General features: G+C 33.0%; 1 protein-coding gene across 1 annotated transcript; it reads right to left on the bottom strand.

Annotated features, from left to right (window-relative positions):
- Positions 1–1,808: 1,808 nt before the first annotated feature.
- Positions 1,809–12,705, bottom strand: LOC124440927 (eukaryotic translation initiation factor 2 subunit 1-like). Its single transcript, XM_046991353.1, has 4 exons — positions 12,192–12,705; positions 10,572–10,715; positions 3,773–3,916; positions 1,809–2,277 (listed from the first exon to the last, which is right to left on the bottom strand). Exons 2-4 carry the CDS (start codon positions 10,680–10,682, stop codon positions 2,149–2,151), a joined length of 384 nt encoding a protein of 127 aa, XP_046847309.1. The 5' UTR covers positions 10,683–10,715; positions 12,192–12,705; the 3' UTR covers positions 1,809–2,148.
- Between the last annotated feature and the right edge of the window lie 7,217 nt (positions 12,706–19,922).

The raw sequence follows: 19,922 nt of genomic DNA, 5'->3' as shown, positions 1-19,922 counted from the left end.
CAACATTCGCTAACCTTTGTGTCGAATCACTCGAATGTATTTGGATTTATCTTACTTTAAATTTATTTCTATAAATGTGTTTCTAGCAATGCATTCACAATTTCAAACTTGTCAGATTTTTCATTACACCGCACTGAAGATGGCATAAGTTTGCCGAAAATATCTGCAATAAAAAATTTAAAAAAAGTTGTCGTTTACGTTAAATGCATCATTTCAATCGTGCCATTACGAAATTATGGAAATATTCATATAGTTGTAAATATAGGGGAAGCCCCTGATCCAAGATGCAAAAAATTGCGCATGAAAAATTCGATGTTTGAAAATTTAAAAAGTTGAATGATTCTGAAAAGTTTATGTAATTGAATTTTTGTTCATTATTATTTTATTTACTTAAATCGAAATCAAACTAACGTGATTGAACAGTTAAGGCTGAAACACACTAGGCAATCGCTTTAGTCGCGCGTCGGAAGGCTGAATGAAACACACTAAAATAAAATTTACAACTTCCTCATTCCGACCATTCCGTTTTTTTCGCCAACAGTAACAAAACACAAGTTTTTATGTCGACGTCACCGAAATACACGACGTTCTAGAATTCATTAAATAAAAAGCCCTTCAGATAAACTTGTATATGCCAGTATTCTGTTGTAGAACCAAAAGTGAAATGAAGATATGATCTTCGCACTTTGCTGGCCAATTTAGCAATTGTCTCATGAACCATGACATTCCTTTCATGTCATATGAAAGAATTCTTTTATATGACATTCCTTTCATTGTCCAGCAAAGTGGGAAGATCATATCTTCATTTAATATCAAACACCGCACTGCACCACACGGATCGTCAATAGAAAATAATTGATGTTTGTAATGATGATTGCCAACGTTTCTTTGAGCATTGTAAATTTATCCTGAAATTATAACCCAACTTTAGCTCAATGGCAAATAAACAAGAAATTTCAAACATTCTGTAAGCTACACCATGTATAATAATAATAAACTTAAATTATTAGTGAGATGATTTAACGATGGTGGAGCAAAACATGAAAGCTATAAACGACACTGAAATTAGTGAATGTAAATTGTAACTCTTACACCAACCTTTTTTACTGAAGACAAGATAGCCACGAAGGTAAAAATGTACAAATCAAGTTGAAAGTCTCGTTTGCACGCTTTGAAAATTGAAATAGATCTGAGACAATGTCGTTCAAGTTCACGTTCATGTCGTTCACGTGTGTCGCTTTTCGCCGGAAGTACAAAAGTTTCCCCCAACCAATCAAAATCTCGAGGAATTAACAAACCAATGAAAATCCAAACAAGGGGTCGAACGAATGATGACATCATACTTAAATGTACGAAATGAAATACATAGGCGATACGATACGATACGTCACTGTTTTATAAAACTAGCCATATTTTCCTTTATGTTATTGTTTTCTCCATTCGTAATGTTGACATAATCATAAAGTTTTTGTCGTTTTGTGAGATTTTGTACTTTTTAATACATTGAACCTCATGATACACTTCCGCGTTTGAAATTTCAAACATTCTCGATTTCATTTGATGATATATAAAGTTAGAAAGAAGTATAAGAATTTTACAACAAACTTCATTGATTGTATAAGTTCTGATAAACGTCAAAGGTGAACGTCGAGATTAAGTTAACATGAAATTTAAACTCAGGCTCAGATAATGGAAAGCGACAGACAAACTATAGCATCGACAGTCATAATTCATAACCAATTTTGATAAGATATTCTGAATCTTCGATCAATTATGATTAAAAAGTTCAAGGAAACTTTTCGCCGTAGGAAATTGTTAGCAATATTTAATTTAACGATCTCCTTTCTAAATATGCTTTCATTTCAACGACTTGGCATTTACAATAGTTTCACGATGACGAATGTCCTATTCAACACAAACTACAACCTCAGAGCGGCAGTTTAACCCGAACAGGGGACCTTCAAAAACTGCCTTGCAAAACATTGACAATGAAATATCTATTTCGGATCGTCTATAGAAAATAATTGATGTTTGTAATGTATAGGGTTTGAATGGAGTTTGAAGTTAAACTAATTGTTGTTCAAGACAACTGCAGGTAGTGTATGATAAAAATAAAACACAGCAAGTTTTAAAACAAACCACAATCATTTATGCTTCATCTTGTTCTTCTTCATCATCAGGATTATCATCATCACCATCAACTTCTGCATTTTGAAGTTCAAGTTTTTCCAGTTCCTTTGCAAAGTCTGCTTCATCCATATCTGTGACAACCTTTGGTTGAACAGATAAAAATGATAATCAATGATAGAAATTTATAGCTTAAATTTTTCATTTAAAATCAACAAATTTCTTGCATGAATGCAAAGGCATGGCAATAGGATTTACAAATACATTTCAACCCATAACCTTGATTGGCATGTATCTGACATAATGAGAAGAACTGACAAAATAAACACAAAAGTAGATTGCTAAGCTCTTAGTCAGTAATGATCAAGGTTAAAAATCTGTGGGTAAAGTGAAGGTTTGAATCAACAATCGACTTGTAATGTGCCAATTTATCGCACACTAATCGACAGAGCATACAAACTTAACAATACAAACAATGGCTTTTAACGAGACATAAAAAACATCACATCCACTCTTTTACGAAACTCTTTCCCACTACACTTTATTGACAGAACCGCAAAACGATATCTCGACAACAAACAAAGCAACAACCTCAACCTAGACACCGAAACTCCTGACACGACGATCACGACCAACACAAATGAAAATTCCAAAATAACAACTCTATACTTTAAACTACTATACATCGGACATTACTCACGACACACACAACGCAGACTTACAAACATTATGAAACGCTTCTGTACAGATATTGACATTCGACTAATTTTCACATCATTCAAAATCAAAAACCTTTTCTCATTCAAAGACCCAATCCCTGATTCAATTAAATCTATGGTTGTGTATGAATTCAATTGCGCGGGATGTAATTCCCGATACATTGGCGAAACATTGCGCCATTTATCCACCAGAATCAGGGAACATACCACAACAGACAAAAACTCTCATATCTACCGACACCTTCTTAAATCTCACTCATGTAAAACCAACTATTCACCCTCTTGCTTCAAAATCATCGACACTGCTGACACCTCATTCTCCCTTAAAATCAAAGAAGCACTGCACATTAACAAAACTAACCCTGACCTCAATGTTCAAGTTTTTAAATTCAATACAATATTTAGTTTATAATACGCTTGGAAGCTCCCCATTAATTTATCTTATTTCCTTATTATTGTTGTAATTTATGTATCATGTTACTTTTATCTAAACCCTGTAACACTTATTTTTTCACTCATACTGAAGATGGCATCATGAGATGTTGAAACATGTCTATTTTAAAAAACTCATCTTGTATATTAAATGCGCATTAGCAATAGTGCTTCTACGAAATTATCAATACAAAATTTTTTAACTTCATTTGGCTTTTGAATTTTTACACTCATTACTTCATGTCATTTTCTTGTTTCAATTCTCACTGATAAATATTGTCAATGTTAACAGGGTCATTATATTTTTGGTTTTAAAGGACAGGGAAGGTGATGATGATGACATCATACATGAACTTTGATAATGTCCCATTTTTAATACAGTATGGTACTTAGGGAAGTGGTAACAGGATGATATGAGGATAGTAGAGTCACCAGGGGGATGTCATTTTAGTGATACAATTTATTTTTTATATAAATATAAACCAAACACTTACAGCTTGTTGTAAAACAAATGTTCCTGTCTTGTTCATAATGACTTCTTCAATGGCTTTGATAGATGTTTCCAAAGCTTTCAAACCTTCTTCTCGATTCACTGTTGTTGTCATGACAACATAGGTTGGTGGTGAAATGGGATTTATCTTAAAGAAGAAAACAGTTTACAATCAAACTGTGAAATTTTCAAAAGATTATTTATTATTGTATGGTATTTAGGCCTGGTGCAGGTATTGTAAGATATAATTACATTGATGTGCACATTTGGAACATCTATAAATAATTAAATTTTGTTTTCGTGAACACCAAAATGTCCATCCTCTTTGTGTTTATGTAGCAATATTGCAATTTGATGCATTTCAATGAGAATGATCTGTCATATACAGTGGTGTAAATCAAAGCTTCGTGCTATTCTTGGTTCTTAAGGTTCGTTTTCCTTGACAACTCATTTATTGACAGTTGTCTTGTTGTACACAATGTTCAGTAGTATATATAATAATCATTCTACAATTGAAATCTTGACATAAACATATTTAAAAGTTAAAATGACATTATGAATATGAGGTATAGCTCTATTGGTTAAGAATAGTTCATGTACGACGTCAGATGATGTTAATGTTGATTCATAATGGTTTCAAAAAAGCTTGGCTGACTGATAATTATGTTAATAAACACATAACCCTGGCTGTCACATGTTACAATTGTAAACAAAATCTCAGCAAACTTTTGTCATAAATTAAATGAGTTTTAAAATTCAAAAGGAGTAAAGATCTTTTTGACATTGAAATTCAAAAATTTCAATAAACCTTCCACTCACTGTCTCAAAGAGATGTGAAATTGAGTGTGTGATGAGTAGAGTGTGGAAGGTTTATTGTAATTTTTATATTTCAAGGTGATTGTTGTAAAGGCTGTGTTTCATATTAACTTATCCATTTAAAATCTAAATGTTCTTATTTTGATCTTGTAGCATTACCTTTGCTCTCTTTAGTATGGTTCATATGTCATAATAAAATGTATTTACAACTAATATCGTAAATGTATTTATTATTCTTTCACAATAGTGAAGGTGAATGGGTTATCTACGCACTTGGAAATCTCCACATTTGCACAGTTTTGCGAAAGAAGCATTTACGTTCTAATAAAAAAGGTTTCCTTTAGTAAAGTAAAAAGCAGACAATTATGAACTTATGATTCATGAAAGCCTTCTTATATCCAAATTTAAACCCTCTCTTAACACCCAAGGCAACTCAATCCCCCTTCACCTTCTTTAATGTACCGCCCTTCTCATTTCATTCCTTCATCTAAACTTCCTACTCCCCTCACTTGTAATTTAACACCCTGTAATATATGCTTGTATTTAAAACCTCATGTATATAATTTATCTCAAATAATATGAAGATGTCTTAAATTAAAGAAGAAACGTAATTATTAAAAAAACCTTTTGTCTTTCTTTATTTTATTATTGCGATGGCTTTTTTAAATGTCTTATGTTGGGCTATTATGTTCATATTGAAAAAGTAAAAAGCATTGTCGTTAAATAATAGAAATAAAAGTTATACGTATAAGAAAATTTTTGCAGTGAACGCAAAAGCAAGGCGCAAACTCAGTAAATTTATGAATATTTTGCACAAACCTAGTAAGATCAAGCACAGAATGTATTGGTTCAACTTTTTCTTCGTTTGGTTCTAGTTCTTTCACGTTAACATTTCCAGGTTAAATGCAAATAAACAAATTACTCCCCAAACATTGTAGTCATAAGACAATACAGCAATGTTCTCCTTCCCAATTTTCCGCTCTGTTTTGACTCCAATTCAGCGACTGCCAAAAGCAAGCTGGATACAATCAAAGGAAGAACCAAAAGTCTTAATGCTCTCACCCAAATCTCACCAAGAAACGACACGTACATTGCATATTCCTTCGGTGTTGGATCTATGGACGACTGAACATTGCCATGTAATAAAGAACCGAGTAAAAATCCACAAAGTACGCCGAATAAAATGAAAAATAATATCATATGTTGTTTTGCATGTTTTAATCCATTGTAGCAACGCTTTCTTGAAGTAATTGTCGAAATTTTGAACCTCTGATTACAATTCAAAAGCAACAAATAAACACTGAATCTCAACTTTACAATTCACAATAACAAAGACTATAAATTTACCGCGCCATTGACTATATATAAATATTCAATACATATTAGAGGCTTAGGTCACGTGTTTTTCTTTCCAGATTTTAACAGCCAAGGGGAAATCCCTTTTAAACGCTTTCATTTGAAATAAATGGAGAGAAGGCTAAACTAATTCACAAAACAAAAGCTATTTGTCGTCGTCACAATAATTGGAAACTTGTGAAAGGAAAAAATAAAATAGAAATCACTATAAGAGCCCTTACAAACAGTATTTCAAAATATTTTGTTTTTTATCGAATCTACAACTGGCAGTAAATACTAAAGGACTTATAAAATTGGCAACAGAAAAATACATAATTGATGGTGAGGATGGTTTGCTAAAATTAAAAAATTTCACTCAGTCATTTCATCGTGAAGACAATGTCTCACGACGCAAACTAGCATCATAAATAATTTCCATTTCATCGTGAAGACAATGTCTCACGACGCAAACTAGCATCATAAATAATTTCTATGGAAACAATTATGTAGGAATGCATGAGTTTATATCAGTGGTTTATACATTATAACGCATGAAATGACAGCACTAAAAAATTACCATTCAATAAAGATTAATAATTACATTAATAAAAATAAATATTATTAAGAAAGAGATTTAGAAAAACGTACAAAAATTATTTTAAATTGTTCATTAGTACATAAGATTACAGTATGCCTTTCTTCCATTGATTATTGAATGGTAAAAACAAAATATTTTCTTGAGTTCTTGCGTTTTACACAAAACTATTTATAATGTAAAATGTACATGATTTATTTCTCTCGGTATAAATCACTTTACGTTGAAGTTGACGAATCTTTAAACTTTTTCTAACGTTGATGGTACATTCAAAACCAAATCTTCGTTCAGCATTTCCATCGCACATCTATCTTCTCTTGTAAAGTCTAGCAGGTCAAACCAAAATTCTTCAGCAAGAGTTTCTTGAATGGGTAAATTTAGAATTGGTTGAGTATTTCCACCATCTTCCATACTTTCATTTTCTAATGCATTGTCGTATCTTTCGTTGCCATCTTCTAGCCAATCACAACCATCTTCTTTAACGTTATTCTCTTTTGAAACACAGGATTTTTTACCTTTGTCGTTCATCTTTTTGTAAATGACGATCTAAAGATAATTAGGGAAGAGGGGAGAGATAATAGGAAAAGAGGCATAATCTGGACTATTCTACAAAATAGCCAACTTATTACGAATTTCATATTTCACCACTCTCAGACGGTGAAACTATACATTTCTAAAAAAATTATCAATGGTATTGTTCTGAAGTACATCTTTCCGTCTGGAATTCATAAGTATTTTGTTTTTATATCACGTGATCATTTTCTGAAACATTTGCGGGCTTGTAGGGTTGTACGCACATGACCCACACTGCCTACACAGAAATGTAGAAAAAATTAAAGATCATAGACAATTTTCTTTCACCCAGTATAATAATAATAAATTAAAAATGCGAATATTTTTTTTCCAAAAGCGAAAAAAACAGACAAATAAGCGACGCGGGGTTTGCTCTAATTGCGGAGTTTGCTCGGAGTCAAAATAATTTTAGTTCACAATGTCGATGATTTTACTAAAATATACTGCAGGATATTTTTGATATCAAAAAATTAGTTTAAAATGATCGGAAAAACGATCCAGCAGGAAAAATGCCGAAATGGATGAAACTTGTTTCATACTATCATTTGACGAAGCGTTCTTGAAATGGATGGTTCGAATCTTAAGAATAGCAAAATATTTCATTACCTAGTGTAAAATAAAATAGATAAGTCATATTTACCTCTTCTTTAAAGCCAAGTTAACCACGTAAAGAAATATACAAGAAATACACGCTTTTACTTTTCCACTATGGTTCTGTGCAGACACGGCTTTCACTGTTTATAAGACACTTCTTTGGAGGGTTTCTTAATAAAACCTTATTCCACCAATAAGATTAAAGATATTAGATCACATTTATCCATGCATAGCATGACGTATGGGAACAAGCAAATTGACTGAAATCATACTGAAAGGCAAAACGCATCGTAATGATCCGCACGGCCACGGTGTATTAAATTCCTTTTATAACAATTGAAAACATAGTATTTCTTTCCTTTTGTAATACGGACACTAATTGTCACCCACGTAAATACCACGAACAAAGGGTCATGTATTGAGGGTCACAAATCTTGCGATGATTATAGAGACGTCTTCGCAAATTTAACATAAAATTCATTGCTATTTTGAATGAAAACTGTTTTTATTGGATAAATACTAGTGATGATGAAATTAGTTTAACATGTCAAAGCAAAACTTCCCTGTTAGTTATTTTGAGTAAGACATATCATCACACGAAGTCTGCAGAATGAAACATCAGTCCACACTTGGTGGTCTAAAGTATGAAACATCCTGTTTCTACCAATTGATTAAAAATGCAACGCCATTTGTTGGACGGACACAAATTGCCATAAACGTAATATACGTAAAATACCACAAACATTGGGTCATGTATTGAGGAATAAGGCTGCGTTTACACTATACCGGATTCGCTCATCACGACATCTTCATTTGCTTTAAAGGGTTAAATGTTTGGAGTATAAGCTTATTAAGTTGACAGATTTCGTCTATTTGATTGTGTTTCTGACGTTGAACAATTTCAATTTAATACAATTTCATTGTATTAAAAATACAAAGAATATTCAACCTGCTACGATAGCAATCCGGTATAGTGTGTAAACGACGGCCTAAAACGGCACAATAAATAATTTCGCCGAAGTCTGCATCACACATGGTGGCAAAAGTACATTTTATAATAATAGCAATAATATGGCTTTATGAACGGTTGCTGATTTGCATCAAGGAGATTCACTCGGTTAGAAAAACAATGTGATTTCATGTTATCATTGGCGCTTTTAACGGCAAGAGTATTTTATTGACCGCATGCTGGCAAGAGTACATTTTATGTGTTAATAGGATGATCACTACAGATGCCCACGCCCACAGTGTTTCAAATCCTTTTATAAAAATTCCAACATCAAATTAGTAGCAATTGATTAAAAATGCAACACCATTTGTCGGACGGACACTAATTGCCATACACGTAATATACGTAAAATACCAGGAGCACCGGGTCATGTATTGAGGAATAAGGCTGTGTTTACTCTATACCGGATTCGTTCATCACGACATCTTCATTTGCTTTAAAGGGTTAACTGTCTGGAGTATAAGTTAAGTACATGCTGTGCACGAACATGTAACAAATTCCATGTTCATAATGACTGTATGTTGTAAATAGAATGCTGTGCATGGTACAGTCCAAGTTGCGGCCATTATTCAAGGCACATTAGCCTTCTATTTACATACATACAGTGATTATGAGCATGGAAATGATTTGTTGTGTAGGACAGATTACACATTACATTAAACAAAGGGGAATGGGACTTATTGGACCTATAAGTCCATGTCTTTCGCAAAATGTAATGTTTGTTTCTTGAAATATTAAAATATACTGCTATATAGTGCGCTTGGAAAGCCGACAGAAAGCTCGAGCGAGCATAAGTATATCTACTTCCGGTGCTTTACTTGCGACGATTATAGAGACGTCTTCGCAAATTTATGCGATTCCAAGCTGCAAAGTGATTAAGTGATTCCAAGCTGAAAACAACTGAGTAACATGAATCCAGATGATATCAAATAATATACTTACACACAAACACTGGGAGACTGAGAGCTACATATATGACACCATATAATTGTTGGTGTTAATGGATGTGTTGATCTTGTGCAGGTGAGCAACAAATTGAACAAAATACAGAAATTATTCTTTAGGCTCCAGTTGACATGATTTAATTGGCTATTGGCTGAGTTCTAACTTTCATGTCAACTGCAACATATACATGTAAAGATGAATGATTTAAATGAAGCAATTGCTTTGCTACCGCTTGCCTTTAGCATGCAAATTTTTGTAAAATGAACTTTGGAAAACTGCTTGTCAAATTATTCCTAATTTAATATTTTCATATTATACATACAGACAGTGTTACTTCTTGTTGTTACTTTTATAAATTAACTTAAAGTAAATGGTTTGAACCCGGGAGTATCGTTATATGTTTGTAAATGATGATCGTCCAGGTTAATAAAGTCCTGAGAAGGACTGTTTTTGTTGTTGTTGACTGACGTTTCGACAACCTTAGCTGTAGTCATCTTCAGAGTCAAATGAGGAGTAAACGTCAGGTTAGCCGTATTTGTTATCTGGTTCTTACATAGCGGTGGTTGAACATCAGTCAACAACAACAAAAACAGTCCTTCTCAGGACTATACCAATTTCCTAAAGTGGCAATTTACTAAAGACATTGTTATGATATCACAATGCATAATTAGCTTTAGGAAAAACTAATTTTTGTGGACAGTTAACATAAATTATTGCCAAAGTCACAGGGTCCTAATATTATTCATTTCAATGCATTGGGATGGTGTCATTGTAATTTTCAAATAAACGACTAATGATTGAATATGTCCGTCTTAATACAGCATGGGGTACTTAGGGAAATGGTAACAGGATGATATGAGGACAGTAGAGGCACCAGGGGGATGTCATTTTAGTGATACAATATACTTTCCATAGAAATATAAACCAAACACTTACAGCTTGTTGTAAAACAAATGTTCCTTTCTTGTTCATAATGACTTCTTCAATGGCTTTGATAGATGTTTCCAAAGCTTTCAAACCTTCTTCTTGATTCATTGTTGTTGTCATGACAGCATAGGTAGGTGGTGAAATGGGATTTATCTTAAAGAAGAAAACAGCTTACAATCATACCGTGAAATTTTCAAAAGATTTTTTATCATTGTATGTTATTTAGGCCTGGTGCAGCTATTGTAAGATATAATTACATTGCTGTGCACATTTGGAACATCTATAAATAATTAAATCTTGTTTTCGTGAACATGAAAATGTTCATCCTCATTGTGTTTATGTAGCAATATTGCAATTTGATGCATTTCAATGAGAATGATCTGTCATATACAGTGGTGTAAATCAAAGCTTCGTGCTATTCTTGGTTCTTAAGGTTCATTTTCCTTGACAACTCATTTATTGACAGTTGTCTTGTTGTACACAATGTTCAGTAGTATATATAATAATCATTCTACAATTGAAATCTTGACATAAACATATTTAAAAGTTAAAATGACGTGATGAATATGAGGTATAGCTCTATTGGTTAAGAACAGTTCATGTACGATGTCACATGATGTTAATGTTGATTCATAATGGTTTCAAAAAAGCTTGGCTGACTGATAATTATGCTAATAAACACATAACCCTGGCTGTCACATATTACAATCGTAAGCAAAATCTCAGCAAACTTTTGGCATAAATATAATGCAGCTTTAAAATTCAAAAGGAGTAAAGATCTTTTTGACTTTGAAATTCAAAAATTTCAATAAACCTTCCACTCACTGTCTCAAAGAGATGAGAAATTGAGTGTGTGATGAGTAGAGTGTGGAAGGTTTATTGTAATTTTTATATTTCAATGTCATTGTTGTAAAGGCTGTGTTTCAGATTAACTTATCAATTTAAAATCTTGATGTTCTTATTATGATCTTGTAACATTACCTTTGCTCTCTTTGGTATGGTTCATATGTCATAATAAAATGTATTTACAACTAATATTGTAAATGTATTTATTATTGTTGATTCATAATGGTTTCTACACACTTAGAAATCTCCACACTTGCACAGTTTTGCAAAAGAAGCATTTACGTTCTAATAAAAAAAGGTTTCTTTTAGTAAAGTAAAAGCCGACAGTTATGACCTTATGATTCATGAAAGCCTTCTAATATTGAAACTCAAACCCTCTCTTAACACCCAAGGCAACTCAATCCCCCTTCACCTTCTTTAATATACCGCCCTTCTCACTTCATTCCTTCATCTAAACCTCCTACTCCCCTCACATGTAATTTAACACCCTGTAATATATGCTTGTATTTAAAATCTCATGTATATAATATATCTCAAATAATCTGAAGATGTCTTAAGTTAAAGAAGAAACGTAATTATTAAAAAAACCTTTAATCTTTCTTTATTTTATTATTGCGATGGCTTTTTTAAATGTCTTATGTTGGGCTATTATGTTCATATTGAAAAAGTAAAAAACATTGTCGTTAAATAATAGAAATAAAAGTTATACGTATAAGAAAATTTTTGCAGTGAACGCAAAAGCAGGGCGTAAACTCAGTAAATTTATGAATATTTTGCACAAACCTTATAAGATCACGCACAGAATGTATTGGTTCAACTTTTTCTTCGTTCGGTTCTGGTTCTTTCACGTTAACATTTCCAGGTTAAATGCAAATAAACAAATTACTCCCCAAACATTGTAGTCATAAGACAATACAGCAATGTTCTTCTTCCCAATTTTCCGCTCTGTTTTGACTCCAATTCAGCGACTGCCAAAAGCAGGCTGGATACAATCAAAGGAATAACCAAAAGTCTTAAAGCTCTCACCCAAATCTCACCAAAAAAAGACACGTACATTGCATATTCCTTCGGTGTTGGATCTAAGGACGACTGAACATTGCCATGTAATAAAGAGCCGAGTAAAAATCCACAAAGTACGCCGAATAAAATGAAAAATAATATCATATGTTGTTTTGCATGTTTTAATCCATTGTAGCAACGCTTTCTTGAAGTCATTGTCGAAATTTTGTAGCTCTGAATACAATTCAAAGCAACAAATAAACACTGACCCTCAACTTCGCAATAACAAAGCCATAAATATACCGCGCCATTGACTATATATAAATATTCAAATCATCACGTGATATGCAGTAACATGTTGCTGATTTGCCTTTAATATTAGAAACATTTGTGATTTGTGTAGTTGTACAAAGGGCAAACCAGTGTTATTTTGCAAATTTTTTAAGTAAGAAAACTCAGCACTCTAAAGGCATCATCAACAAGCTGTAAGTACAATCCTAACAGAATGAATACTAAAGAACAAAAATTCCAATTTTTTTAATATTTATCATGACATCATACAAAAGCCAAATCAAATTATCTAATCTACAACAAGCAGTAAATAGTTCGTTTCCAAACTTAAGTATGTCACAATGTTCAGGTATAAATAGTAAAAAGATAATCATAGTTTACAATGATCTACTGTTGGTTCTACATATAAGTATACAATAAAATATGTTATACCAACTGTTCTTGGGTATAACACCTGTCGGTTATAAGATTAAAGGTTCCTGAAATTTACAACAACTTACAAAATCAACTTTCAAATGCTTATTACTATAATGCATGTTTAGATTTTGTCGATCATTATTGGCTCAATCTTCAATTCTGCCATATCATGGTCGTCATCTTTACTGCCAAGCTCATTTCCCTTTTGAATCAGTTCATGAGCTTTAAGAAAAATCACGCCTAAGATTAATGATGGATGCCCAATTAGCTTGGCCAATTCTCGTTTTTTTATGCAAATTTGTTCAACACCTTGAGATAATGTGTTACTTTCAATAGAACCATTTATAGAAACAGGCCCTCTGATGTAATCACATTGTCTTATGTGTGAGAACAAACTCTTAGATAAATTACCAATACCATGGCTACTTGAGCGAAAATACTCAACAATCAATTTCCAATCTTTGTCTTTTTCAGCACTGGATAAATCAATTCCTTTAAACTTGCTCAGTTTTCGAGGACTCACATCAAACATGATAATAGCTGGATGTGTACTGCTCAACCCATATTGCTCTAATGAGAACTTTGCGTTATTTACCATGTAGAAACCTGCTCCATCAGAGAAGTCTGATTTCTTTCGACCAAAACCCAGATGAATTCCAATTTCCAGAATATCCACAGAACTTTCGTGATCAGTACAATGGAAATATACTTCTGTCTCAGGATTATTTTCATTTAGTTCAGCAACGTTTGATCCAACATGGTGTAGAGCATCTTCTTGCGATTCAACATTGATCATATTTATAGGATGACTATGTCTTCCCTCTTCATCTAAACGTGGGATATTCACAGTAAACCATTCATTTTGATTATCATTTTTGAAAGGAAAATCCGAAACTTGATCATTTAAGAAGATATCATACTTAAAATGATTTTCAATGTAAGTTTCCACCCAGGAGAAAATTGGTTTGTGATTTGGATCTGCCATGTTGGTTATCCAATTAGCAATAAATTCAGATCGATGCTTTGTAAAACCAATCTTGCACAAGATTTTAGCAACCTTTTCACCATCTCTGAGATTTTTTATGCTGTCTTCTTCCTTAAACTCCTTTAAAAATATTAGCAAATGTACCTTTTCACTTTTGTGTTTTCTCATGTAAGGAGTTTGTTCAAGAAGCCTGCAAGCAAACTCATCTTTCAAACCAAGCACTGAGCACAGAACATCTTCTGGGGTGATATCCAAGTCAAAGAGATCATTTATCTCAGGATGGTTTAGATTGGAAATGGCACTTTCTATACTACTCAAAGCATTATCAAGATTAAATTCATACACATACTCAATTGTAATTTCTTGCTTAAAGCCACAAAAATTGTTGTAGATCAGATTTATTTCATCGAGAAGCTTGGTTAACTTGTAGAGATCTACTTTTAGATCATTCAGTTGATTTATCTTTTCATAAGTGAGTTTGCCTTTATCAGACAATAATGTCTTTACCTTGTCCAACAAGATACAACAAAATACAAGACACTGATGAAGAACACAAAATGAGCGAATTAAGTGGCGGTCAGTTTTACCAGCACTTTCATGTCTGTCTAGGGTACGCAATTGGGAACGCCAGTCGCCAAGAACAGTCACATATTTCTCAACATCTTCATTGTTTTTAGTAGTTCGCTTTTCCTTGATATTAGAACGTTCACGTTTCCCAATTATTGGATATTTATTCATCCTAAAAGCCTGGAAGAAGAACGGATAAAGAAAACATGAAGTCACACTCAAACATATGACACAAATCGATATTTAAAATGCTCACAAAAACCGCGTGCTCTGAAATAGACTCGTCTTTGAACGTTAGCTAATAAGAATCAAAATGCTTTAAACAGAAGTGTAAAATGCTTTCATGAAAATAGTACATTATACATGATAACTTACGTTGGAAAATTTCCACGTTAGAGAAGTATGCCAGGGCAGCAAAGATGAAAGGACAGATTAAATATAATACTTTATCACATTTACCATTACTCAAAAAATGATTGCCTTACACTGCATTTCAGCCAATCAGGTTGTTCTGCTTCAGGCGTCATCTAGGCGTCATCAGGCGTCATAAAATAAACACAATGCGGTGCGGTGATTGGTCAAGAGCTTGAATAAGTCCCACTCAACACGAGGGAAATACATTAAAAAATTTATCAAATCATTCTGCATTTGTGTAACAGTTTACAATATCTTCTCGTTGTTTTTAAATAACCAGAATTTACCATTATTATTTGGCTTGTTTTGAAATCAACTGCTTTAGTCTACTAGGAACACTTCGAGAGAAAACGGTGAACGGTTTGATGTTAAAAACACTGTTAAAACTGTTACATTAAAAATTATCATTCCATTCAAAGTTTATAATAACATAAATAAAAAATAAATATATCTTTACATACAAAAGTTTAAAGAAAGTTATTAATTATCAATTAGCTACACAAGATTTACACAAATATGTCCTTGAAAGTTTCCGTTTATGAAACAGAATGCGTTTTCAAGTGTTCGCATTTTACACTATTATATAGTGAATGGTTCTTTCTATACTAAGGCCCGTTTCACACGGCACATTTTACATGTGCCGAATGCATTCAAAACAAAAAAACATTGAGACGAAATTCCTCGTTCTCTTTTGTTTTAAACGCATTCGGCTCATGTAAAATGCGAAAGTTATTAAATGGCTACATTAATTAATTGTCAATTAGTTACGCAAGATGTAAACAAATATGTTCTTGAAAGTTTTCGTTTTTGAAACAAGATGCGTTTTCAAGTGTTTGCATTTTACACTATTATATAGTGAATGGTTATTTTTACGGTAATATAGTGAATGGTTCTTTTTATACTTAAAACAGTTTTAAACGCGGCATTTTACACACGCCAAATGCATTCAAGACATAAAATTTGAGACGAATTTCCTTGTTCTCTTTTGTTTTAAATGCATTCGCCATTCGGCTCAGGTAAAATGCGACGTTTCAAAAACGCACCTGAAAATTGGCAACTAATACATTCAGATTTACATTTCTTCTTGTGTTGACTGAACATTCAACACAAAATCATCTAGCGCTTCCATGGAATATCCATATTCTCTTATCAAATCCAAGACATGAGGTAAAAACTTGAATTCCTCAATAAGAGTCTCTTGTATGGGACGACGTCTTCCACCATTTTCTATTCCTGCCGTCACTTCACCAAGACGATCTTCAACAATTTGTTCACCATTGCTTACGTCATGTTCCCCATGTTTCAACCTTCTTTTGTTGTTGGATTTTTTGCAAAGTTTGCAACCCATGTCTATGCTGGTATAAAATGAAGACAAAAAGTCCTTATTCACGGAACTTTTCCATGCAAGACTTAAAATATTCACAATTTTAATTTATTATTATTATACTGGGTGAAATAAAATAATTGTTTAAGATCTGCAATTTTATCTACATTTCTATGTCGTCAGTGTGACGTCCACACTGAAAATGATAATGAACATTGAATGAACACAAAAAATTTGCATAAAAATTTGCTATTAGGAAATGCTTAGGTTGTCTGTAAGATAAAAATCAAATTTCAAACATTATCGATTAACTTTTAATTCCCAAAAGCGAAAAAAAAAGACAAACTTAGTTTAAAATGATCGGAAAACACGATCCAGCAGGAAAAATGCCGAAATGGATGAAACTTGTTTCATACTATCATTTGACGAAGCGTTGTTGAAATGTATGGTTCGGATCGTAAGTATAGCAAAATATTTTATTACCTAGTGTAAAATAAAATAGATAAGTCATATCTACCTTTTCTTTTAAAGCCAAGTTAGCCACGTAAAGAAATATACAAGAATGAAGTCAACTAGTCAAGTCTCCAGTTTTACAAGCTTACAGTTTTCCACTATGATTCTGTGTAGACCTTTCAATATAGGAAGACGTGGATCCAGTGGATGTATATTGTTTAATGTGTAGTCGGGCTGTTGTATATCAACTGTTGGGAACACTGAAGAATGATACCACTTTTATAACATTTCCATGGAGTTAAATGTAGATGATGATTTTTGGACAAATTTAGCAATCTGAACCTGATGAATTCAACCAGGGATTCGAACCCGTTGACTCAACGGGACTCAACGGATTCAAACCCCGTTGAGTCGCCTGAATTTTCAGGTTCATGAGACAATTGCAACATTGCGAAGATCATATCTTCATTTAATTTCAAACACCGCACTGCATAAAACATTCTTTCGTACTTCCATGGAGTGTTTGCTTAGCCAATAGGATTAAAGATCATAAACAATAACCTATTCTACATCATAAACCTATGCCAAATATGGTACTAGGGATTACGAAAATAATATTTCTTGCAAATAATTGCCACCAACGTAAATACCAGGAACATCGGGTCATGTACTGAGGAATAAGGCTGCGTTTGCACAAAACCGGATTCGCTCATCAAGACATCTTCATTTGCTTTAAAGGTTAACTGTTTGGAGTAAAAGCTTATTAAGTTGATAAATTTAGTCTATTTGATTGTGTTTCTGACGTTGAACAATTTCACTTCCTTTTAATACAAAGAATATTCAACCTGCTGCGATAGCAACCCGGTATAGTGTGTAAACGGGGCCTAAAACGTCACAAAAATTTCTGAAGATCTCTTGAGTAAGACATATCATCACACGAAATCTGCATCACACATGGTGGACAAAAGTACATTTTATAACAATAGCAATAATATGGCTTTATGAACGGTTGCTGATTTGCATCAAGGAGATTCACTTGGTTAGAAAAGCAATGTGATTTCATGTTATCATTGGCGCTTTTAACGGCACGAATATTATATTGACCGTATGGTAGACAAGAGTACATTTTATGTGTTATTACAAGTTAATGTGTTACTGCTTATATGACACTTCTCTGGAGTGTTTCTTAACAGGGGCGGATTGAACTACGTCACTCTCAGCACGCGACGTAGTTAAATTATGCACAGCAGCGGAAAGCTCGTTTGTTCGACACAATGCAAAAACGCCACCTCATCCTAAAGTATTTCTAATTTAGCAGATCGTTTGTAGAACTTCGTCAAATGATAGTATGAAACAAGTTTCATCCATTTCGGCATTTTTCCTGCTGGATTGTTTTCCGATAATTTTAAACTAATTTTTTGATATCAAAAATAAACTGCAGTATATTCATTTCAATAAAATTATAAATAAAAGCAAAATCATTGACATACGGCTTTGTGACTAAAATTGTTTTGACTGCGAGGAAAACCTCCAAAGTTAGAGCAGACCCCGGGTTGTTTATTTGTTTGTTTTTTTTCGCTTTAGGAAACAAAATATTCGCAATTTTTTCTCAAATGAATATACGTAGGTCTAGTTCTAGTTTCGTTCCGTTCTAGTTTTATTTCATCACCGTGAAGTCAAGTTTATGTTTCCTGCTGTTATTCCAGCTGTGTGTACTCGTGAACTTATGCAATCATTATTCAATGTTATAAAAACTATTTAAGTAAATTTCTCAAATCACATTCTATTTTGTTTGTGTTTTGGGTTGGAACATTCCACAGTTATACCCTTTTATGCCCACATTATTCTCCTGTCATACCCCGCTATACCCCTGTCATGCCCCATCTTTCTCCTTTAATACCCCCCCTTAAAACGATTTGGGAATCGTTTATTCCCAAAAAACGATTTCCTGTTTTCGTTTGACAGTTCAAATTTTGTCATTAGAAAGACCTTTATATTCCCAACTCATTTGGAAACTTAACATTCATGTGCAATCGTTTGAATGTGATAGACTGCTGTTGCTACAAAAATCTTTGAAAAGTTGCCTTGTGATAATTACGTAATTATTTAACACAGCAATATTATTGCTGAAAAGAAAATTGCTTTGATAAACAACAGCAGATATTGTAGGCATATTTCACGTTTCTTAAATGTCTTTATTTTTGTTTTACTCTAAAAACCTCTTTCAAAGAGCATTTTTCGTTTTTGAAATAACTTTCTTTTAGCAAGGCCACATTGTGTGCTATAATTTATAAATATGTTCAATTACTGTGTTGGATGCCAATTTAGAGGCGTAATGTGTCTGAGTTAAGGTTGAAAAAGCTGCTAAAAGTGTTGATTACATGGAAAGTCGAGTGAAACACAACCTCACAGTGATCTGGCTGCACTCATCTGGCTGGAAACATGGCCGCCGTTTAAAATACCCGGATTGTAGAACTCAAAACAGGGGACACGAACATCAAAGGTTCCGACCTCGAGTGGCGCTTGTGTACATTCCTTAATCTGTGACGGTAGGAAAAAAAATTAATGCAATCATGCGTAAAATTTGTAGTGTGATGCGAAAATTCTAATTTAGTTACTTTGCTATCAACCACATTTCAAGATTTTTAAGTCAGAGTTTACTGTCTTTTCAAGTTCAACTGTATCATTATTTGAAGCAGTTAAGCAGTTATTACGCGTTAGATAGTTTGAAAATCTGAAAATTTTGCCAATTGCAACATGTAAATTATTACATTTTCTGTCGTTTTTCCTCTGCCATGGTGCCGTCCTTTCGTCTGATTTCGCGTTAGATTTCGCGTAGTATGAAAATCAGAAAAATTTATTCATAAATTTTTAGAGCATTGTAAATTTATGCTGAATATATAACCCAACTTAAGCTCAATGACAAATAAACAAGAAATTTCAAACATTCTGTATGATACACCATGTATAATAATAATAAACTTAAATTATTAGTGAGATGATTTAACAATGGTGGAGCAAAACATGAAAGTTATAAACAATACTGAAATTAGTGAATGTAAAT

This window comes from Xenia sp. Carnegie-2017, unplaced genomic scaffold (genome assembly GCF_021976095.1).
Source record: "Xenia sp. Carnegie-2017 unplaced genomic scaffold, XeniaSp_v1 HiC_scaffold_1, whole genome shotgun sequence".
Lineage (NCBI taxonomy): Eukaryota > Metazoa > Cnidaria > Anthozoa > Malacalcyonacea > Xeniidae > Xenia > Xenia sp. Carnegie-2017.
Note: the sequence above shows the minus strand (reverse complement) of the source record. Positions and strands in the feature narration are given on the sequence as shown.

Excerpts from the sequence above, each read along its gene's own strand:
- LOC124440927 (XM_046991353.1), bottom strand. The coding sequence starts at position 10,682 with ATGACAACAACAATGAATCAAGAAGAAGGTTTGAAAGCTTTGGAAACA. Across the intron at positions 3,917-10,571 it reads CATTTGTTTTACAACAAGCT|ATAAATCCCATTTCACCACC; the intron begins GTAAGTGTTTGG and ends TTCTTCTTTAAG. Across the intron at positions 2,278-3,772 it reads CATTTGTTTTACAACAAGCT|CCAAAGGTTGTCACAGATAT; the intron begins GTAAGTGTTTGG and ends TTATCTGTTCAA.